This window comes from Lytechinus variegatus, chromosome 4, assembly GCF_018143015.1.
Source record: "Lytechinus variegatus isolate NC3 chromosome 4, Lvar_3.0, whole genome shotgun sequence".
Classification (NCBI taxonomy): Eukaryota; Metazoa; Echinodermata; class Echinoidea; order Temnopleuroida; family Toxopneustidae; genus Lytechinus; species Lytechinus variegatus.
In genome coordinates this window covers 28104876-28129432 of record NC_054743.1, presented here as the reverse complement: position 1 = coordinate 28129432, position 24557 = coordinate 28104876, and the positions used below count along the sequence as shown (strand labels likewise).

The 24557-nt window shown below is 34.7% G+C and overlaps 1 protein-coding gene across 1 annotated transcript; it reads right to left on the bottom strand.

The window, feature by feature from the left end:
- Window positions 1–680: 680 nt before the first annotated feature.
- Window positions 681–21999, bottom strand: LOC121413760 (xaa-Pro aminopeptidase 1-like). Its single transcript, XM_041606696.1, has 23 exons — window positions 21570–21999; window positions 20833–20930; window positions 19747–19863; window positions 19128–19191; window positions 17953–18060; window positions 16798–16938; window positions 16194–16361; window positions 15519–15644; window positions 14550–14631; window positions 14138–14229; window positions 13041–13201; window positions 12501–12587; window positions 11133–11198; window positions 10301–10371; window positions 9598–9675; window positions 8884–8955; window positions 8022–8118; window positions 7481–7550; window positions 6904–7008; window positions 5241–5306; window positions 3059–3156; window positions 1991–2089; window positions 681–1602 (listed from the first exon to the last, which is right to left on the bottom strand). Exons 1-23 carry the CDS (start codon window positions 21613–21615, stop codon window positions 1396–1398), a joined length of 2319 nt encoding a protein of 772 aa, XP_041462630.1. The 5' UTR covers window positions 21616–21999; the 3' UTR covers window positions 681–1395.
- Between the last annotated feature and the right edge of the window lie 2558 nt (window positions 22000–24557).

Below are 24557 nucleotides of genomic sequence, written 5' to 3'. Positions count from 1 at the left end.
AGGCCCAAGATCTCAACATTAAAATAAGTTTGATTCGGCACCTTTTTTAAGACTTAAAGTCAACTAATCTAATTGCATGGCGAAACCTTAAAATTTGTTATGAGAAGATGGAAAATTAATCCTTAATACATTTACTTCCGAGTATCTTTTTGGACAGAAGTCAAGATATTCATGAGACAAGTATTTTCCACGAAAGATGCAAACATACAAAAACGATTTCTATCTATCAGGTCTCTAGAGATTATATAAACAACGAAAAATAAAAAACATCCATATTGCAGAGGAAAATAAGCATTTAATAAACAAACTTCATTACTCACAAGGCGAGGATAATTTGCATAATTAGTACATATATTTCCTAAATTAAAGTTATTAAAAAAAATGTTAAAAACATATATACCAACACACACATAATCTTTGGAAGAAAAGGCAATTTTGATAGTCTTACTTTAACAAATATTGCTAATGGCCGTTTGTTATTTACAAGAGATTATGAAGGAAATGAGCAGCAGGGGAATAAATTAAAGGTTACGCTATCGTCAAGGTAATATTTTGCTTCAAATATATATATCTAAAAGCCTGGACCAAATTAAGCCCATGGGTGGAACAAAATATAATATTGATTAGTCTTCAATATATTACTATTGGTATCGAGAGTGAATTTCAAACTGATATTTTTCTTACTGTCAACCAACTAATGAATAGGTGTACAGCTAGTTTTGGGAATGTTCAATAATTCGCCACAAAATTGTCGACAGTAATTACAACGTATTACCCACAATAGAAGGGTTTGTCTAATTTCAATAATTAGTTGAAAGAAATACAACTGTAATTTCCATAATGCATGAATCAATTACATGCATATTGCTGTCCATGCATCATTCTATTATTTTGTCAACATACGAGCAACATTTACGACACTATGTCTGCATTTGTCACGTGTTTCTTCGTGAAGGGAACTATCATCCATTAACGTAAAACCAGAGTATTCTGGCAAGCTGTTTATCATAAAATCCTTCATATGAATCCGATTTTATATCACTGCAACTCATGGCGGCCATCATGATCCGCTCGCGCTTTCTATTCATTTAAGGGTGATGGCGCTTTGTATTATTACGTATTATATCCCCCCAGATGAACAGAACTGTCTGCGGATCGACACCATTGGCGGCCATAATGTACTTGAAGCCCCCAGTAAGAAATTACCTGAGAAAACAGGTAACTAAGCTGAATTGGTCTATACTTGCGTATGAAGAACCAGGAATCGCCACTTCTTAAAATTCCGTGATTTTATGATGAAAAAATAATGAATTGTTGATATATCAAGAAATCGGGATTAAATAATAACCGGCTTGCCCTACGGGCGACGTTATAATGAAATCAATAAATAACATTCTATTTTGACAAGAAATGCGCTACAATCAAACAAATTGAAATCAAGATAGAAGTGGTTGCCATAGAGATGGATGACGCGCCTCCGATGTATTCCCAGTCGTATTTCTGGAATCTGGTCTTGGTAAGCATCCATTCACGAGCATTGCCTGATAGTTTTCCTTCTAACTGTTCACGAATCTGTTTGTTGTAGTTGTTATACCACTCCAACTGTGGAAGGGGGAAATGAGAAAGATATATTTAAGAGAGAAAAAAGTTTCCAGCATATTAAGCTGGTGTCAACATAGCGTTATCATTGACCTACAAAATAAAAATTTGTTACTATATTTTTTTTCAAAAGCCAAAAGAATTATGTTCCCCTCAGGAAGGAAGGACCTAATTCCAGAAAGTCAAGATAGCATCCCTTCAAAAGAAATGTCGACAATTTTATCATTATTTCTCATATTGATATATGTTCTAACCAAATAAATTTTAGCTGGACAAATGGAGAAAATATGTTTTGTTTCCCAGTAGTAATCGAAATTATTATCAATTACGGTTTTGTTTCTGGATCTAACTTTGGGCGTTAACCAAGTTAAGTAATGCCATGATTCCTTACCTGTTTTCTCGTAAACATTTCGAAGTTAATCAAACGGGGTTCAAAAGGCACAAAAGATATAACCTCGAATTCAAAATACTCCTCGCCGTCCTGTCCGTACTGCATGGGACAGAAAACATTTTATCGCGGGTGTAATCTCAATCTTTGTCACTTTGTTTTTCCTTTGTTTTACATTAAGAAGATTAAAGACATTACAAAACAATAGCAAACTAATATATTCAATACAATGCTTGCCATCTGTGATTTAACATTATATTTTGGAAAACGTTTTCTACTAAAAATGTCTGATAGTCTCAGATACAGAAAATGGAGATAAGTAAAGCATTAACATGTTATTCATTGACATAGTATTTTGCAGAAAATGGAAAGCAGTCAGTGCAAGGGATTGGTTTATTCATGTTTTTATGGTGTATCTAAATTACATATCTCAAAATGATAGATAAATACATAAATAATGGATAAGATTATTATACTGTACATGATTCGCCTCCTCCGTTGTTGTAGTTTGCCTGTACAATGACTGCCTTTTTATTGATTTATTACGGTAACTATGAATTTGACAATAAACAGTGCCCAAAACTCAACAACAAAGTGCATTCCCTTCGTTGTAATTGTTTTAAAAATGGTGGTTATCATCTTTCAAAATCTAACTATACGACTGAAAAAGTCCCAAGGGCTGACCACCAAATATTTTGGTTTTAGGTGAGAAATCATTCTGAACAATACAGCCATTCAGCTTAAAGAGGTATTATTAATCCTTATGATAGACTTTAGTAGAACTCTTCCTTTTCAGACACATGCTTTGTTTTAGACAAATATACATGCATATTTCGTTATAATTCACCACAACGTATTATTGTTATTGTATTATGTAAAAAAAAACGTATACATATAAATGATAAAATTTGTAATAATAGCTTGATTTATGTAGCGTCTATTTCTCAAGAGAAAGCAACGCACAACTGTCATCATCCCGGCTTTTGATTTATCTTGCATTTGATTGCTTCATTGTAAAGGAAATGAGATAAAAGTCTTAAATTAAAAAAAAAAATACATCTAGAGAATTACCGGTGTCTCCGACGGAACCACCCGCAAGGCGTTTGTTATCCGAACCCCGAAATCTTTGTCAGTTGTACTCTCTGGATCTATGTTGTAATAACCAGGTCCTGTATGGGTGATTTATGGGAATACAAACTTTTTAAAACAGAACGGACTAATTTCATCTGTTTATGTAATATCTCATGTGTGTGGTCAGCCATGTTTTTTTTAAAGATATTTAATTGACAAGATCTTCGTGTTAACAAACTCAACCACAGCTGTAAGAGACGATAAAGAAACAGAATTTTTACCAAAGTTGAATCTTGTGAAATAACTTTCTACCGTAGATGTATAGGCGTTAATATTTCAGGAATGATCAAACAGATTTCCAAAGGAGATCATAATCAGCATGAAAGCTGTTGAAATTTCCGTTTTATTTTGGCACCAGTGGGGGAATAGATGACGCAAAAACACTTGAAAACTAATACTGGGTTCAAATGAAACTCTCCAGACCTCGTTAATTGGAAATTGATAAAGGAAGGAAAGATATTAGAATTACATCATGGCATAATAGTGGGGTACACAAACATATACTGGATCCTGTCAAAAGTTTGACGATCCAAAACTTAAATACACTGCAACTGTGACTATTGGTGAAGAAAATCAAATACTGAAACTCGTGAATTGATTATTGGTGACCAAACAAATACTAAAACTCGGTAACCGACTACTGTTTAAGAAACAATAACTCAAAATGCTGAAACTTGTCGATCGATGATTGGTGACCTAAAAAAAAGGACTGAAACTCGCAATTTGAATACTGATGAAGAAAAAAATATGCTGAAACTCGTCAACCGACTTCTGATGAAAACACTGAGCTGGAACTCGTCAATCAAATTTGTTTGAGAAAAACACAATTCCGAAACACGTCAACCGACTATTGAAGACAACACTATGCTTGAATTCGTCAACCGAATTTTGGTGAAGAAATGCACAATGCTGAAACTCGTCAACCGACTTTTGTTGAAGAAATGCACAATGCTGAATCTCGTCACCGTCTAATGAAGAAAACAGTATGCTTGAACTCGTCAACCGAATTTTGTTGAAGAAATGCACAATGTTGAAACTTGATAACCGAATTAGGTAATACAATGCTGAAACTCGTCAATCGACTACTGACGAAAACACTATGCTGGAACTCGTAAACTGAATTTTGTTGACGAAAAATACAATTCTGAAACTCGTCAACCAACTATTGAAGAAAACACTATGCTGGAACTCGTCAACCACTTTTTTTTTAAGAAATGCACAATGCTGAAACTCGACAACCGAAAATTATTGAAGAAGTGCATAATGTTGAAACTCGTCATACGACTTATGTTGAAGAAATGCATAATGCTGAAACTCGTCAACAGACAATTATTGAAGAAGTGCACAATGTTGAAACTCGTCAACCGGCTTATGTTGAAGAAATACATAATGCTGAAACTCGTCAACCGACTTTTGTTGAAAAAATGCACTCGTCAACAGACAATTATTGAAGAAGTGCACAATGTTGAAACTCGTCAACCGGCTTATGTTGCAGAAATACATAATGCTGAAACTCGTCAACCGACTTTTGTTGAAAAATGCATAATGCTGAAACTCGTCAACAGACAATTATTGAAGGAGTGCACAATGTTGAAACTCGTCAACCGGCTTATGTTGAATAAATGCATAGTACTGAAACTCGACAATCAAATAAACCCAGCAATACTGAAACTAGTCAACAGACTATTTTTGAAGAAATGCAAAATACTGAAATTGGGTCAACCGACTTGTGTTCAAGAAACGCACAATGCTGAAACTCGTCACCCGATTTTTGTTGAAGAGATACTCAATACTAAAACTCGTCAGTCAATTTTTGTTCAGGAAATGCACAATGTTGAAACTTGTCAACCGACTATTGGTGGTGAATTACAAATACTTAAAGTCGTCAACCGACAAATGAACAATTTTTTAAACTTGACAACCGACTACTGATCAAATGTTGAAACCTCTCAACCGTTTATTGAACAAATACTAAAACTCGTCGATCAACCCTAAAAAATTCTCAGTCGCGTCAACTTACTATTAATTTTCACAAATTTTGTTTGAAATATTTGTCTGTGATGTAATGAAAATAAAAAAGGTTTGTACCATGCTGCAGCTGATTAAGGCCAACAAAACTTACCATTCGAAATTATCATGTTTGCATGAAACGTTTCATCTAGTGTGTAATCTCCAATATTGACGGGTTCTGAAAATGAAAAGAAATTAGAATGGAATGAACAAAAGTTAAACATATTGACAGGAACCTGTAAAGACAAATTAAATTGCCTCCATGATCACCAAAACACAATTTGTTATCATGGTATAGAGTTAGCACTCTTGTATTAAGAAACTAAGAAAAACCTCTTAAGATTACAAAGATGGCAAAATAAATATACCCGCCTCGTCTTCAACGCTGATTATTATACCCCCATTGTTCAATTACTTAAGTTTAAAATGGCAATCCATACACACTAGATTTAATTATCAATATTGCGTTTTAGTTTATAAAGTATTAAATGGATTATCCCCTCCATATCTCAGGAGACTAATTACTTACCGTCATAACATCTACCCTACTCGACATGTACGTACCAATCAGTTATACCTTCCTAAGCCCAAAACAGATAACAAAAAACGTTCCTTTCTCATATATTGCAACCAAACTTTTCAACTCCCTACCAATTCATATTCAAACATCCCCTTCCCTCCAAATCTTCAATAGACGCCTTAGGAAACACCAGACCCATTGACCAAATTTCTATGTAACCATAATAACCACTGTCTTATATTTTTTTTCGTTACTTGTAATGATTTTTGCCCATCATGCTCTGTTTTTGTGTTTATATATTATTTTCCTTGTTTTATACTCATTTCATTATTTTTTTTTTGGAAAACCGTTGTCTTTATGTATTTTCATTCACTGTTTTTATTTCTATATTTGTTATGTTTATTATGATGTTCATTTTGATAGGGCTCCCTTGTAAAGCAGGCCATTTGGCTTGAATGGGACAACCGTGTCTTTTAAAGAAATCGTGAATAAATAAATATTAATATTTTTTCTTTCCGAGCCATCTTCATAATACCTTAGGGGTGTTAACTTTACAAAAGAAAGAAAATTTACATATGAATTTATTTAAAGTTTTCGGTGTTTATTTTACACGCTATATTCTTTTCTAACTGGAATTCATATAACATTAGTCTTTTTTACTGAAATATGTTCGATATGTCATGGGTCCCGTTTTATAAATATTTGCAGTAAAATCTTAAGCAACTGAAATTCTAATAGGCTGAAAGTAAATTTGTCATAGAAATTGTGAATCTGAACCCTAATGATATTACTTGTAGTCAGTGGGGCGCGCTAGCTTTCACAGGGAGTAGATTATTTTTTGCTGACCCCAGAATTTGGTAAAAGCTCTTGGAAATACATATGTCTATAGGGGTAAGCAAACTCGGTATACCAGTGCTTAGCCTCGGGGAAACTATCACGGTAGGGGAAACTATCAGGGCAGGGAAAGTGAGATAGTGACCTTACCATAATAAGGCAATTTCCAGTAACGACTGCTGGCCATAAACCTCGTTCATCCCTGGTTGACTGACATCCGAATAGTGTCAAATTATCCATGAAAGTACACAATAATTTCCTTTAAATGAGACTTAGGTACTATTTAATTTGATTTAGGTTACTTTTCGGGAGCTTTACCGGATGATTCTGTGGTTTTAAGACCCCACCCTTTCCTCCTCTTATACAAAGTTACAACAATAATAACCAAAAATGGAGAATGTATTACTTTTTTTATACGCACCTTCATGCACAGTAAGAAATTGTCCTAGTCCGTAGCCAGTGGGGTGAATATAATCTAATCCCACTTTCCATAGATGCTGACGTGCCACAGCATCGAGGTCACGACCTATACCGATATTGATGGAATCAAATAAATTGATATATCCGAATACATAAGATAGAAGTAACATAACAACATATCCATGACAGAGATTTAAATGGTTAATGGTGATAAATTACAAGAATTTCAACAAAACCATTATGAAAATTAGAAGACATATGTGTTTTACCAATACTCTCACCGTATTGGCCACTTGCTGTAATTATTATCATTATCAATTTTGCATTCTATTTATAAGCACATGTGTAATTAGATATAAATAATGTGACATGTGTGTCTAAATGTCTTTCAAGGGCATGAATTGACGGAATGCGCAATCGGTTTTGAAAGCGAGCCATAGCACAGTTCCATCGAATGTGTCTCACCCGAGGGGAAAAGCATACTAGATTAGACAGTTTGTTCCAGAATATATATTTGCTGTATGTCTTTCTATACAATTTCATGATATCGATATAAAACAAAATGGTACATAGCTTACCATACACATTTGCTCGAAATGAGGCATTACACAAGTCTATATGACCAAGGAGAACTCGTGTATAGATTTCCTGTAAGATATGGTGTTCGAAACAGAGAGAGAGAGAGAGAGAGAAAGAGAGAGATGACGGGGAGGGGGCATGAAGAATAGAGAAAACGAAATAGAGTTTATGTGATTGTTAGAGAAAAGAAGAAGAAATGGGAAAAGAGGAAGAGGAAGAATAATAAGAAGTAACATAAAAAAGGGGGAAGAAACATGACAAGGAGAATGATACAATGACGTCAACGATGGAGAATGAGATGATGATGAACAAGGAGAAGAGAAAATTTCTTAAATAATGTTCACTTTTGTTCGATATCGTTTCGTAATTGATTTTTGTTTATGTCTGTTAAGAATAATTATGTATCCACGAGGCAATGTGAAGTTTCGCAGATAGCAAAATTGTTGTAGAATGTCAATGCTTACAAATATTTCTGAAATACCGAATCGAGTCCTGTTGTGAATAAATACAAATAAAATCAATATAAAAGGGCAAAGTTACCTTCTCTAGCATTGTTGGTTCCTCTACTTCATAATAACGGGACAGATCAACTTCCTTGGCAAAAAAGAACGCCCGTGAAAGGGAGGTGGTCCCTTCTCTATAAAAAAAAGAAATAAGCGATTAGAACAATTCAAAGTTAAGAACACTGAATATGAACCTCAATCGTAGAAGTGTCGTAGTGTAGCGGTTATGACTCTCGAATCGTAAGGAATTACGGTCATGTATTTGAATCTCATCGCGGAGTAGCATCCTTTTGGCAAGGCGTCAATCAACTTTTTGCCACTCCCCACCCAGGTGTTAAATGTGTAGGATGCGAAAGCCTATACGCAGTACGCCTCGCAATCAAGTCGTATAACTCTTGTTGGAATGCTCCCAAGGGAGTGGAGGAAGTGTATTATATTGTGTGTAGGCATGCTAGGATCCGATGACCCGGGAAATAGTACATACGTAAAGTGCTTAGAGAGGTCGTTCTGACGTATTAAGCAGAAAAATATTATTCATAGCTTCGTTATCATCGTCAACCGACTCGTGTTGAGGAATTGCATATTGGGATAAGGGACAATTTGTTGGATTTTGCTTGCGATACTAGAAATTCATTACTTTATTTCACACTAAAATCATAACAAAGGAATACATAAATGAGAAGATAAAGGCCCATGACTTCTCTGAATAAACAGAACACGCAGGACATACATAAATAACATACATTGCATCAAGGTCTGAGACGATAAGGCAATTGGATGAAAATTGAAATATATAAAGTGAATATTTCAAAACATCCTGGCGTGGGACTCATGTATTCAAACTTAAAACCATGCACTCAATCTGTTTAGAGCATGACATGAATAAAGGAAATATTTACCTGTACTGAGCACCGATGTCGTAGAGGAAGATCTGTCCGGTTGTAATGGGAACACGATCATTCTCCTCAGGACTGAATGAAAATGATACATGGCAATGATGAAATCATTATGGTGCAATTTTATGTTTTTATTTGTATGATTTGGATATAAAACAACGTACGCATTTAGCATTTTCTATTTTGATTTGTTTCGTTTATTTTATTTGTGAGGCCTTACAAATAATGTCCTACCTCCTTTATGCTGTAATTTGTATGAAAAGAAAAATATATCATATAAAAACGAAATTAGGTTAAACTCTTTGTGCTTATTCAGATGTAAATCACTGCACGGTGTACACAAATCGACTTCAAGTAAAGCATCTTGTTATGTATGTATCGCTTCGATTTCTTGTCAAGCAACTTATTCATTTTTAACTATCCATTTTTTATTTCTTATCCATCAATTTTTCCTTGTTTTCTTGTCAATTTCCAAAGCTGCTTCCTTTTTCAAGAACTCAAATCATTTTCTCTAATCGTAATGCAGTGTAACAATGTCGACTTTATAATGTGTCGTATATAATGTTTTCATTTGATTGTTGTATATTGGGCCTGGTTGACAACAGTGTCTAAACCACTGAACAGGCTACCTTGGGTAAAGAAGACTAATATGATAAAATAAATCTTTAAAAAAAATTGTTGAGAAGCATGGTGTGTATTTAATAAAGGATCACTTACCGGTAATAATAGTCGGCACTGTTTGGTCCAAATGCCGATATAGTTTCATAGCTAGGATACATGTACGACTGCTGGTAGCTTCAAGGTAAAAGGAAATCATTATTTTATTTTGAGAATAGCACGACACTTCTCAGTAAGTCAGTTAATTAGGGACTGTGTTTGCATTACGTATACCCCTTATAGGGTTTTTAATTTATCATAAACATGTTCACATTGTTTTCGTGTTGATTACCAATGAGCCACCATCATATTTTGGTAAGACATAAATAATCATCTGCCACTCTTCACCCAGGATCAGCCTATTGGTTCGGTGTGAAAAACTGTCTCCAGTCGTACTACCACCCAGGGAGTGGAACGTGTGCTCTTTAATATGCAGGTTGGCTAAGGTTCCTGATCAATTATTCGTGATTGATGACTTCAGCAATTAGAAATGATAGGTGCTATAAAAGTGATACTGTTTTTAAAAACCATTATTAATTCCTTTATTTTTGTGGTCAGTTACACCAGTAACAATAATTATAATATTACCAACATGCTTATAGCGCATATCACTGCCAAACGCGTCCTTATGCGTCTAATTGGATATTAATTAGACAGATACACCAAAAGTGTATCAAATGAAATTCATTGATGTGTTGCTTATGACAAATAAGGAGTAAAAAAGAATAAATATTTTAAAACATGTTTAAAAAATTCAACTTACTTTCGTATAGTCTGCAATCTTTCTGCGGTCATGTATTCCGTCAAAACTTCCGCATTCCCCTCCTTGGGGTTCTATTGGAAACAAGAACAGACAGGACAAAGTATTTTTCCCGAAAATTAAAAGAAATTTACTTCACGTATTGTCCAAAATCCATTAAGAAACGTTTTACTATAGAAAAATCACAAAAGCTCGTTGATGTATTAAATAAATCTTATGAGTAACACGAAGGGATATTTTCTTCGATATATAATTAGAAATTCCCGCTATCATTTGAAAACATGCATGGCCTATCACATAAAAACTATATTAAAGTAGATTTCTGTGTATAATATGGCCTTTAGATGACGTCATGCATCCTCAATAAAATGGCTCATTACACGATATAGTTCTACCACACAACACTTCCTTTTAAATACTTCTACTCTCTCCTCATTCTTTCTCAGTTGCTTCCATTTCTCCTCCTTTTCTTCGTTCGATCGCTTGATAATAAAGATCAAGCAATTATTTATTTATTCATGCATGTTCACACTGTACAATGTAAAAGAATACACAGATAATATATGAATGTATATATGAAACACAAGTAAATAATGAACATACAAAGGTGTTGCAACATATCATCAAAAGATCGTTTCTGAAATAGTGTCTATGAAATTGCTTTTACCTTGTCAATGTAAAGTATAGCATGGAATGGTTACAGACAACAACTATATCTATCGAATATTCTATTAGCCTAAACGCAATCTAACTCCTCTTTTATTGAATTCCTCGAGGAATCTTTGAAACGGTGTAATTAGCAATTTCATTCAAATCATCTGAATTTCTTACTTACATTCATATCTTCTAATAAGCCCTGCATCCATGTTACCATCTCTATCATTGTTGACGATTCGATAAGCTAAAAAAAAGAACATTGATCCCCTAAATTATTGATCAAACATTAAGTCATTCGATTATAAAATAAGAAAAGACAAGCCAAATGTATATAACGCACAGTTGTTCTACCGTGCTTCGATACTCCTAGTGCTTATGCTATAGAAAATAAAACAACACTGAAATGCTTCCATGCGCGCATGTGTCTTCTATAACGATAAGATAGTTTTTGCAACTACTACGCAGATGCTTTCTGGAACGTTGAGCCCATCATGGCAAAGCAGTCTTTGTCGAAAATCAGTGTATCAAAACAGCATAGACGTCTAGGGCCCCGTCTTACAAAGATTTTTTTATCCAATCAATCGTAACTTTATGGTTTTCCATCAGTGTCATAATTTTTTCTACAGGAAATTTGCAAAATGTCCTTTGTAAACAAAGGAGAACACACCAAATTGTCAAGAAATCAATAAATCTATGGATATACATTCATATCTAGAATTTTTTTTTGAACAAACATGCATTTTATATGTTGACTTTGCTGACTTTCATAGTTGCGATTGATCAGATCAATTGCAAGTCTTTGTAAGACGGGCCCCTGGACTCGCGTCTTAGACAAACGACATTATTGGAACTTTTTGTCAACTCCGAATCTTATATAGGACGATATGCTGCACCGGTTCACTTAATCTTCGACAAAAACCTTTAAGCTGTTCATTGTGATTTGACGGGCACTTCCAATAGATTAACTATGTTGTAGAATTTGTCCCAGTTGTGATTGCGAAAACTCGCTATTCAAAACGCCTGAACAAACGCGACCATACTTCTTGAAATGGGAAGTTTGTTCTATAGCATATAATTTGAATGCACCGCCCGAACGAGTCTCCTTTGTTTGAGTGAAAGGTATTTTCAAAAGGAATCTATATGATTGGAACTTCGCAGGTTATGTGATGCCTCCTGTATTTCACGGAAGCCAAGTCTAAAAGAAAATTAGGGGCTTGGCCATTCAAGTTTTTATCATGTTTACAGACCAGTAAGAGTATCTTGAATATAATTCTACAATAAACAACTTACCAATGCAAATCTTTCAGAATTTGGGTGATATTATGTGAAAATTTTGATACTGTATCCCTACCTCCCAAAATCATTCAAAGAAGAAATGTGTATTGTTTCAAAGAAAAAATATTGTCGCAGACAAACCCTGAACATGTCATACATTTTAATCTACCAAAGCAAATAAAAGATATTTTCGTATCTGATTTGTAAATCTTTTTTGGTATGTTCTTTATATATCAATCACGTGATCTTCATATTCAAATATTTCTCTTACCATTGCTTCTTTCATGCTTTCCACTTCTTGTTCATTTTTGATAGCTTTCATTAAAAGAATGGGAGATGGTTCCATGATGTATTTCCTCTGCAATGGAATTAATAGGGATAGATGAAAAAGAGGCAATGTGGGCATTGTATGGATTCGAATTGGAATTCTTCTCCTTTTTCTTCTTCCCTCCCCTTTTTCGTTTTCTTCTACGTCTTCTTTTTCTCCATCTTATGAATTTCCCTCTTCTTCTTTTTCCTTTATATCTCTTCTTCCTCTTCTTCTTCTTTTCCTTGTTCTTTTTCTTCATTTTCTTCTTTTATTTATAGTCCATAGAGTAGTAGCCTCCTTCTAAACTATACCACCAAAATTATGTTAAAGCATTTATCAAGAATAGTTGAGCATCAAACCCTCTTTTCTTACAATTCGTTGCATTCATTCTCATCTATCAATATACCTTATATTGGCATTACTTCTTCAAGGTGCAAGGTGAGGAGGGATAGGAAACAAACACCAAAAAGTATATGTATATTAATCTATAAATGTGCTTACGTCATCATTGTTGACCTTGTTCATGATAGCATCGTAGACAAAATAGCTTGATGAATTACTGAACCAGATTTTCTGGGAGAAAACCAGATTGTTCGGTTCAGTCAGGTCGTAATAGAAGGAAGACAGTCCCTTTGCTACGATACAAGTTGAGCGACTTGAGCCTGTCAATTTAAAATCATTTTTATTATCTCTATGCTTGATATGGAATAAAAAACGAATATGAAATCAAAGATTGTTTGCAAAGTTTAATATTCCCTCTTATCATTAACCAATCAAAAGATACATGAAAATTCATCGGATATCATTTTGTATAGATCAGATATCCATGTGTATAACAGATTATTTATCAGAATTTATATTGTGTGAACGATCATTGAAGTTGACCGGATATTATTCGCAAGAAAACTGACAATGAAGTACATGAAGAGTAATGAACCTCGAATCAATTACCATATAAAAGCATTCCAATTTTGTAAATCCAGAACCAAAAAATGCTCGTATTCATTCAAATTCCGATGGAGTCGATTGGGCACTAAAATAAGTCCTATACAGATTCGCCCATTACATGTTATAAACTTATCTATATTATTAATATATTCATGAAATGAAGTACATTGATTTGTTTCATATTAATATGGTGATAGTATAACTGGTAATAGTAAATAGTGGTAGTAAAATACGAGCTGTGATTGGCTGGATTTGTACCACGTGACCTCCCTTCAAAAAGTTATATTGTACATATGTACAATATAACTTTCGATTTTTGGATGGCAAAATCCATTATGGGGGGCTTAGATTGAGGGATCTATTTACTATAATAAATAGTGAACGTTCTATCATACAATATTACTGGACTATATGAACTCCAAATATAAAATTATCCCTCGTGCAAGCCTATTTCACCTCGGCCTTCGGCCTCGGTGAAATAAACCTGCACTCGGGATAATTTTATATTTGTCGTACATATAATCCAGTATATTGTACAACAGATTGTACACTATTTATATAATATATGACATGATGGTACGGATGACACATGTACGCTCTTACACCCGAAAGACATAGCAGATCATCACAATCTTGAACCCATAACTTACCGCCACACTGTTGGGAGTCCAGGTCCAAGTGTTGACGAATTTCGGGATACCGTTCTTTATCTAATCTCACTCCCGAATCGTACAAGTATAAGCTATAGCGACGGAAGATGGAGGGATATAGAAAGGAAGGATAAAGAAGAAAAGAAATATGATGAGAAAGACATGAGAAATGAACGAAAGAAAAATTTATTAAAGTTTATATACAGATTCACTTCTGTGTTTAAAAGTCTGTAAAAGTATCCGCTATTCAGGTGTTCGGTGTATGGCTTTGAACTAATAAATTTCATTAATAGGTAGGTAGCTTGAGAACAATTCATGGAACATGATTATAAAGACCCCCGTATACATGCATGTTTTCGCTTTGTATAAATCCCGACACTGTTGAACAGTGCTTTCGTCATTGAAAACTTACTAAATATAGCTGAATCCAACCACTGCATATGATATGAAGAGAGGGTTATAAGGAACGTCTTCACCACGGAGGTTAAAGAGCCCTGAAGCAAGAAGGATCGGAAAGGGAAAGTTTTGATTAATTCATCATGAAATGATTCAATTTCACACTACATTTGAAACAATATCTGTATCAACGTGATCACTTCAGTATTTTACTTTGATAAGTAATCTTGGACCCTTCATAGTATTAAATATCAAATCAACATCATTGTAATCATCATCTTCATCTTTTTATTATCATCATCATGATTATGGTCGTCATCATCATTATCATCATCGTCATCATTATCATCATCTTCATCTCCACCACCATAATCATCATCATCATCATCATCACCACCATCATCATAATCATCAACAACACCGTCATCATTACCATCAATTCTTCCATATAATATAATTTTGTTTCATTCATTTTACGGTAAAACTTAAACTAAAAATGCGTTAAAAAACTGTATAAGACCTACGCAAGGATCATCACCAAAAACGATGATTGGAAGTATGAGGTCTAGTACCATGAGACATCAACCGTCATTTTTCACATCGTCATCTTCGCCATCCCCCTCATTGTCATTATCTCCTTTGCCGTCGTCATCACCGCAATCACCATCTCCGTCATCAACACCATGACCCCAATATCACCACCGCCATCACTACCAGCAGGCAGCTGCACTATCACCACCACCATCGCCATCATCAGCAAACTATCATCACAACGAGTAGCAGTATCACCACCTCCATCACCACCAACATCACCTTAACAACCACTACCATCACCAACAACACCGTCATCCTCAGCAAAACCATCACCGCTACCACCACCGCCACCGCCACCACCATCACCACCACCACTACCATAACCGAATCCCACTAAAATCGGACGGTGGTATATTGTTGGATAATAATACTGTGGAATATGAATGCTTACATGCAATCTCGTCAAGTCCTGTGATAACGAGTAGATCGCAGTCTCTCTCGGCCATTATCTGTCGAACATTCTTAAAGTTCGGTTGATCAGGCATCTCTTGGAATATCTTCTGTCTCCAAGTATATCCTAATGAAACAACATGGAAACATCAAAACTACGGACTGGATGATAGAAAATAATCAATAATTTCATCAAGAAACTGCTGCCGATATGTAGGATTAAAATTCTATGAAATAAAAAGCTCTATGATAATGAATATCTGTTTTAAAAAAAGGTATCAACAATGCACATGGTGTTGTAAATGTGGGACCAGTCTGCCTACGACAAACAACAGTAAAGTTATTATTTACAAGAAACTGCATACAAGGTTTGCCATATATTTTCAAAAATTAATTCCATCTCTCATGTAGGTTACAGAACCGGATTCATTGTAAATACAAGAACATAAAGACCCAAATGTATTTCAACCTTTTTGTTTGGTTTGGATATTTTTCTTTTCGTGTTGCTTACTTTTTTTTAGATGTTCAGGCCATCTCAGTCACCTTTAATGATTTAATTTGTTTTGATTTTGTTTCAGTATCTTTTATCATATAAGAGAGTGAAGGAAATAGATGGAATCGCAACCCATTTAAAGCTTCGGCCTTTGTCAAATCGAGCATTCGGCTGATTACCGACCTGCAATGTAATCGCCCTGAACCTCAAGCTTCTCGCCCGGGTAAGGGTCTTTCTCACTCTCAAGATCTTCCCATATGATGTCCACCAGGTTGTGTTCGTCGTCGTGGGTTCGAAATTGCATCGACCGAGTCTCGCGACGGTTTGTGTCCGTCAGATCGTACCAGTCCCCTAAAGAGGATGGAATGGAAAGACGGGAGAGGGGGTGGGGGTGTGAGATGAAAAGAATAAATGGAAGAGAGAAAAGTCGAGGAAGAAGGGGGGTATATCAAAAAGATGGAGTATGTTAATTCAAAACACATCTATATTGACAAATTAAAAACTACATTCACATTTAATTCTAAATAATATAAAAATGAATCATTATAGCATAGAGTTCGACTGGGGTCGACTTTCACTAATTACATCCATAATCTATCAGATCAATCCCTGTTGGTCTAATTCAGAGACCATTTATGGACCTATTAGTCTTTCCGATGAAAAAAAAAATCAATACTACATTCTAAATATGAATATTTAATAATATAAGTATGTATAGGTATTCATTTATTGTCCTTTCCGATATATATTTTTTTAAAGAAAGCTCACCCTTAATTTCGCAACTTACTGTAAGGCATGAGGCGGGGATCAAAACCGACTTGGGATCCGGCTGGCATACCGGCTCCGGGTATGAAATTGATGTCATCCGGATCGGTTGTCCGATCATCTCGGATCAGCCATTCCCATGGAGTTAAGAAATCATCGTCACCTGGAGGAGTAGAATATAACACACGCTTCTTAAAATTATAAATCATGCCAATAGTCATCAATCGAGCTGGTTTATTTTCATTTGATCTAAAGCAGATGGCAGAGATCCACTTTCTAGATAGCCCATAAATTCGGTCTAATTACAGTTTGGTCTACACTGGACTTAATTTAATATCGCCTTAGTCTAATGTCCAGTTGTTCTAGTTTTTTCTTTGTAGACTTACAGGGAATTAGTTTTTTTATATATATTTATATACTTTTTACTATACTTGTAAAAAAACGTGTTGTTTTATTTTGCCAAGTGAAAATTTGCCTCACTAATACTTCATTTAACCATATATTCTAAGTCGTGTGTGGCCAAGTAGTATAGCCGAACTGGAAATTAGACAAACTGTTCAGTATGCTAAATGACAATTAGAGACAATGGCAATTAGCATGATTAGAACAAACGGTTTGTAGACGAACTACATGGTAGTGTGCCTGAATATTAGACCATTTGGAATGAGACCAATGATACAATGGCAAACAGACGATATGAGTATGCGTAGACCGGTTGGTAAGTTACCATCTACTGTAGATTAGGGAGAAGAGGGTAAAGAGCAAATGCCCTCATGATTTGTCATCAGTGGCGTACAGATGGGGGCCTTGGGGGCGCTTGCCCCTCCACAATTTTTCACGACCAAAAAGAAAAAAGGAAGAAAAGGAAAGAGAGAATGGTTGAATATGATATTATTTTATGAATATTATGTAAAAAATTATGACAACATTTGATTTTTATAATAAAGATGTCGAAATTTATTCTCGGTTCCCTAGCTCACAACCTTTAATAATTTTTGCCCGATACGCCTTACTGTGCCCCCATGTTTGCCATGTAGGCCTAACGATAATGTTGGGTAAAGCTGAGTGGGGAAGATGAGTTGAAATTGAATTAAAGCGAATCAATCAATATCACAAGAAGTATTTAAATTAGATTGGGTTAAAATCACGGCAAGTGACTTCAAAAGCAATAACCTACCAAGGATCATGATTTCCCAGTTACAATCTAACTGCTGCTGAGCGAGTAACTCAAACTGAGGCTCTGTCCATATCGCATTCCCCCATTCTAAAGTGACGATGGCAAAACCTTGAAAACAAAAGGAAACAACACTGTTAAAACTAACACCAATTTGTGCTAATAAAGGACCACACCCTGAGGTGTTCAAATTACACCCTAGAGATTAAACGTAACACCAAAGAGTGTAAATGTAACAACAAAAGGTGTTGTAATAGGTGTAAAACTAACATTACCAATTTAACAACGGTGTAAAATAACTGGTGTGGTCCTCTGTGTACACCGGTTAACACCACAGTTTTTGCTGTGAAGGTTTTCAGAAGTATAGAGGTCAAACAGGGTAAAAATAAATGAACACTTTAAAGAAGCGTTGTTATTTGGTTAACCTATGAATATGTTTTCACTCATCATAGACAGCTTATAAACTATACGAGTATCATACGAGAATGACGAGATATTAAGGAAGTACAAGGTTAAAGAAGGGGCACATATTCAGGATCGTGAAATCTTAATTAAGAAAGTATTGACTGTATTGACCATTAATGTATATACAAAGATAATTTGCCAAATCCCCGTACCTTGTTTCGTATCTTTTTATTTATATTTCAGTTAGATTATTGAGAACTCCGGTGTTCTATTAATATGATAACTTTGAAATATCATTTACCCGATTTGGCAAGGAACAAAGGTTATGCAAAATGATTGAGGTGATAACAGGGGGGCCGACGGCTCACAAAATGGCCCAAAATATAATCATTTAGATGAGCATTAATTCATTTTAGTATAAAGATACCCCATGACAGTTCGACGTAAAAAACGGTAACATAATCTTTTCAAATCGTGTTTTCAAAAGAACAAATGGAATTGGAACTTTTTTTGGAAAGAGATACTACAAGTATGCATAAGATGTTAGTATTGTTTGAATTCTTTTGTGTAATTTTTGTACAAAGAGAACGCATAAAAAAAACATTTAGAAATCAGTGGTCACTACATTGCTGAAATATTAATAAATAAAATACAAATGAGGTATATTCTCATGTTTCTATGAAACAAATAACATTATTGCACTATTATGAATATATATAGATTATTTTTCCTCTTTTAAAGAAAGAAATTTGATGGGAATGACGTAATAATACCTCCTGTGCCGTTGAATCCGGACATGAAAAAGAGTCGCCTATCGGGATCAGCTGGGTACTCACTCTAAAAAAATATTGATAAAAAGGTTTAATATCTAAGCATATCTTTCTGTACTTTTTCGAAATTCCACACTGCAAAGAACCTATAACGTGCAACTTTGCACTTTTCAGAAAAACGGGTGCACACCCGTACCTTTAACGCTATTCTCTATTACATGTTTATAACATACATCTCCTTCGCCCTTCCATCATTTTTCATAAAGCATAATTAGCCTACAGGACATTGCCTACATAGGAGAGAATTTATTTACCTTCAGGGACAGTACAGTAAAAGTTCTATGCACAATGACGTGATGAGTAACACGTTATATTTATGATCAGTTCACCTGTCTTAATATCCCAGAGGGCATGGGGTTAGAGTTAGTATTGTAGTAAAGTTTTTGGTTCAGAATAATGAAAGATGAGGATTATGGTTTATTTAGTTTGGGAGGTGGCGTTTTATGTTTGTTTTTTATCGTGCAGATTTTCCATCGGAATAATTGTCAAATGTCATGGAACCGAATAGGGAAATCTATCAATTAAAGAGTCAGATTGACTAGTTTTTCTGTTAGTCACTAACCCCGTGTGCATCATATCCTGGGATGATATAAGCCTCGTACTGGAATAGATTCGTCCTCATCTCTGTTCTTAATCGATCCAACTTTACATCCGAGATGACGGTGCTTGGTGGATAATTCTAGCAACAATGAAAAGGAATGGAATAAAATGAGCCCCATGCAGGCGAATCCAACATTTGCGGGGGGGGGGGGAGTATTTTAAAGAAAAAAAAAAACATGGATGAAAACACACACACAGAGGTTATTACCACACACGGTGTGGATAATTCCTTTACACACACTCACACACAAACATAAGCAGTTTATTTTATTATCACAACACGATAGAATGTACCCACGAGTCAAACAAGCTAGGTGAGAGCAAGACGCTGGTAAATATGGGAATCATAATATAATGCTAAATGCTAAAAACTTGAACCCAACCAGATCCTTCCTGCTGAGTGTTGAATCTATGTACACAACACTACAACGTCCGGCGAGTTCACAGAAACAAACTATATTGAATGAAATACTTTATCACCTGACTTCTCAATTAAATATCTAAAAGTTGAAAACCTGAAACCAAAACCTGAACACTTTCAAATATGTTCATTTTATATAAACCCCACTTAAAAAGTTTGGAAATCTGATTTTGATCGACAATCCCTCATCGGTTTTAGTATTAATGTGTGATTGATAGCAATGAATAGATCTGTTTGAAATACCCATGCATGTTTGTTTGTTTGTTATGTGTTTGCTTTTGCAGAGGTGTGTTTGATTCCATGTTAATGTTGGTGTTAAGGTGCATGAAAACAAAATAAACCGCTGAGAAACTCACTCATTACCACGGAAAAAAAAGAACAGTGACTTTCAATATTGTGTCATTTTGCAACATTTTAATTTTGACCTTGCCCCACATTTCAAGGTACTGCACCTCAATGTAAACCCGTACCATGTAGGGTACTATTTCAAAGAGAATTAATGATCTTTTGAATATCAAATATGCATTGCGCAAATTTGGGATTTGGGAGAAATTAATGGCCAAACTCAGATTTCCAAACTTTTTTGAGTTTAGAAATATTTGATAACAAATAAAATGAATCACTAACCGGTGGATTAACATCACAGTTTCTGACATCAAGGAGTGCTCTCTTTCTCCTCGTTTTGATCTTCCGATCACCAGCATGAGTGTTGCTGATCAACAGAGCTATAGTGAACAAGATAATTATTACACAATTTGTGAAGTATGTTGTCATTTAAAAAAAAAATATGATATTCCCAAAATGATGTAGAGATTTTTTTTTTTTTTTTTTGGGGGGGAATTTATCCTACACCTTCAAAACTGTTTTGTTTTAAGAGCAGACGAGGTTGCTATTTTTTGAAGGAGATAAATAGATTCTTTTTGAATTCGTCTGATTAATGATAATTTTTTTTATATCTCAATCAAGATCCGTGAATATGATAATACTACAAAGGAATCACTAAACCCTTGCCCCAAGATGCAAAGTTCAATTATACATTCCATACCTGTGATGACATGTATTCTATACTTTAAAACATATACATAAAACATACCTACAGAAGTCTTGTGTAGGCCTACATACAGTGCTTATTAGCTGAGTGAAGTAAAACATAGGGTCACATTACAAAACAAATCTTCCTAAATAAAATATTTAAGCACGGGATAGGGCCTACAAGGTACCGAACTGATAATGAAGTAATTTTTAGACGTATATATCTCTTTTGAAATATCATCCCAGAGACGAATAGAAATTGAACAAAATGTCTTTTGATGTCATATATAATAGGCGTATGGGCTAAAATGACATCGTAAATGATTACTTACCGGCGACCGCTACAAAAGCAACGAACTGCAGCTTCAAAGATGCCATGGTTTCTTAACCATATAAGAAAGCAGAAATTATCCAGTTAGAATTTCCGATATATTTGGCTTGTGTCATTTGCCGTTAGTTTTGAAAAACATTTAGCACGATCGAGTACAGTACGTCTGTCAGCGTGTGTGCACCCTATGATTATGTTCAATGTTATTTTGCTCCCGACGCGCGGGTTAATAATTTACAGATAAATCAAACAAACCCGCTTTTTTGATGGTTGGGGACGGTTAGGAAGGTGGTACAATCTGTGTATCACACTTATTTGATTATTATGATTCATAATAGTCTGGAACGAGAATAGTGGGGATAAATCTTTCCCCGATTGCAAATTACGCGTCGTTAATTCACATTTTTATAATGTCACATACCGTGACAGGCGAGTCTTTGCCAGGAAATAACAAGCAATGATCATTTCTATATTTTCGGTGTACATTAATTGTACTATTAAATCCAGAAGAATATAAATATTGTAATTTTTTGCACGACCCCCCCCTCCCTCTCTCAGTGCAAAGGTGTATATTGATATAAGAAAAAAAAATGGGGTAGGACTCTTTCCACACTGCAATCTAATTAATATCTTTATAATTCCGTATTAATGACAAAAGGAAGAAAAGCCCCGGGTCATAGTATAGGTAATGGTGGGGCCTAGTTATTTACTGGGCAATTGTGGTAGGCCCAAATCGAACGTTCGCGGGAGGATACTCATTGTCCCCATCCCCTCAGTATCTCGGCCGTGGACAGCTTTTCTATCACCCCCCCCCCCCACATCGCAGCAGTGAAGAATAGAGGAAGTCGTTATAAGAGTCGAATGCATAGAATAGTCATGAAGGTGCTGAAGATGATATGATGGTGGTAGCGATAATGATGATATTGCTGATGATGACGATGATGGTATTGATGACGACGACGACGATTATGATGTTATGGATGATAATGATGCAGATGATGACGATGATGATGGTGAACATGATGATGGATATATTCATTCATTCATTTCCATTTCTGGTAAAAAAACACACATTCAAATACAAATATTTACAAAAAGAAAACATATGAATATAAATACCAAGAATATGGGGGAGCCAGCAGAGGCCATTGGCCTTTCAAAGGTTGGGCTCCAATACCATATTGAAACATACATAATATAGAGAGAGAGAAAGGGGGGGGGGCGTCGTTTATGTCTGAATTGTGATGGGTAAATTACATAGTACTTAAAGGGGAAGTTCACCCTGAAGAAAACTTTCTTGTAAAAATAGCAGAAAAAATAGTAAAAAGTATTGGTGAAGGTTTGAGGAAAATCCGTTAAAGAGTAAGAAAGTTATTAGAGTTCAAAGTTTTGGATTTGTGACGTCATAAACGAGCAGTTGTCCCATGTGTTACGTAATATAAAATGCATAAATTTCAAATTTTTTATGGTTCCTGATGACTTAATTTTGTTTTCTTTTCATGATCGGGTGTGAAACGATTTGTCTATATTGATATACAAAAGATACAGTGAAAACCATTTTCAATTTTCTGAGAAAATTACATTTAATTGATTTTTTACCATTCGCTATGTAGGAATGCTGCTCGCATATGACCTCACAAATCAAATAATTGAAATTCTAATAACTTTTTAATTATTTGATGAATTTTTCCCAAACCTTCGGCAATATTTTTCATTAATTTTTCTGCTATTTTTACAATAAACTTTTTGTCAGGGTGAACTTCCCCTTTAAGATTCCTTCATGAGATGCATTTTATACTTTCGTTTAAATGATATTGATGAAGCTGATGATGATGATGATGACAGTGATGGTAATAATGGTATTGATCATGCTGAAGGTGAAGATGATGACGATGTTTATGATGATAATGTTGTAAAAGTGGATGATGATAATGATTATGATGACGGTGATGATGGTGATAATGACTTAAAGATCTAAGCCGCGTATCAAAATTTGTTCTTTACGTCTGAGTATTTTTGAAATTGCTGTTAATTTCTTTGTTGCTATTTTCAAAATACAATTTTGAAATGGAAATTGTCGTCTATAATTTCTGATAATGAAAAACATGTAATTAACTGAACTCACACACGTGAGGATTAAAGGGATGGTCCAGGCTGGAAATATTCATATCTCAATAAATAGATTAAAAAATTCACAAAGCAAAATGCTGAAAATTTGATCAAAATCGAATAACAAATAATTAAGTTATTGAATTTGAAAGATTTGCATTATTCCGGTGAAACAGTTTTTGGCATGGCTTCATGAATATTCAATAGGTGTGCTGATGTCATATCCCCACTTGTTCTTTTCTATTTATTATATGAAATTAGGTTTATTCAAACATTTTCTACCAGAACTAAAACAGTTGGATTGACAACTGATTAAGTGAATTAGTTATTTATTGCTACAACTTATTTCATCATAATGGAGACACACCATTTACACATGTATCAAAATATAAAACATTTATGATTCCATGTAATAACATAAGAAAAGGGAAAGTGGGGATGTGAGATCATAAGCCTACCTAATGAATATTCATGACGATGTGCATATTACTATTTTTTTTTTAATATTGATAAAGTTAAAATGCAATATCTTCGTTATTTGTTACCCGATTTTGATTAAATTTTCAGCATTTTGCTCTATGAATTTTACTCTATTTATTTAGATATAATTATTTTTTAGCCCGGACCATCCCTTTAAAAAAATAACTATAATTCATCAACTCTCCTTTTCTTTGAATCACAAAAATTGAGGAGTTTATTACAAAGGCATGAATAGAAACATTTCAGCTTAATTTCTCACACAATTATCAATATCATTAATCTGGAATTCAATTACCAACAGGAAATAGTGTGGAATGTCTCCAAAAAGTGTAATATACAAACTAGAACTAAATTGTATACATAGTAATTTTAAAGGGAGGGAGATCTTATCGTGTCTCGAAAC

What these genes read in the sequence shown, in the direction of transcription:
- LOC121413760 (XM_041606696.1), bottom strand. Translation starts at nt 21,615, where the DNA reads ATGGCATCTTTGAAGCTGCAGTTCGTTGCTTTTGTAGCGGTCGCCG. An exon ending in ACTGTGATGTTAATCCACCG is followed by an intron (nt 19,864 to 20,832) that starts GTTAGTGATTCA and finishes CATTGTTGCTAG; the next exon opens with AATTATCCACCAAGCACCGT. An exon ending in GGACTCCCAACAGTGTGGCG is followed by an intron (nt 13,202 to 14,137) that starts GTAAGTTATGGG and finishes TTAAATTGACAG; the next exon opens with GCTCAAGTCGCTCAACTTGT.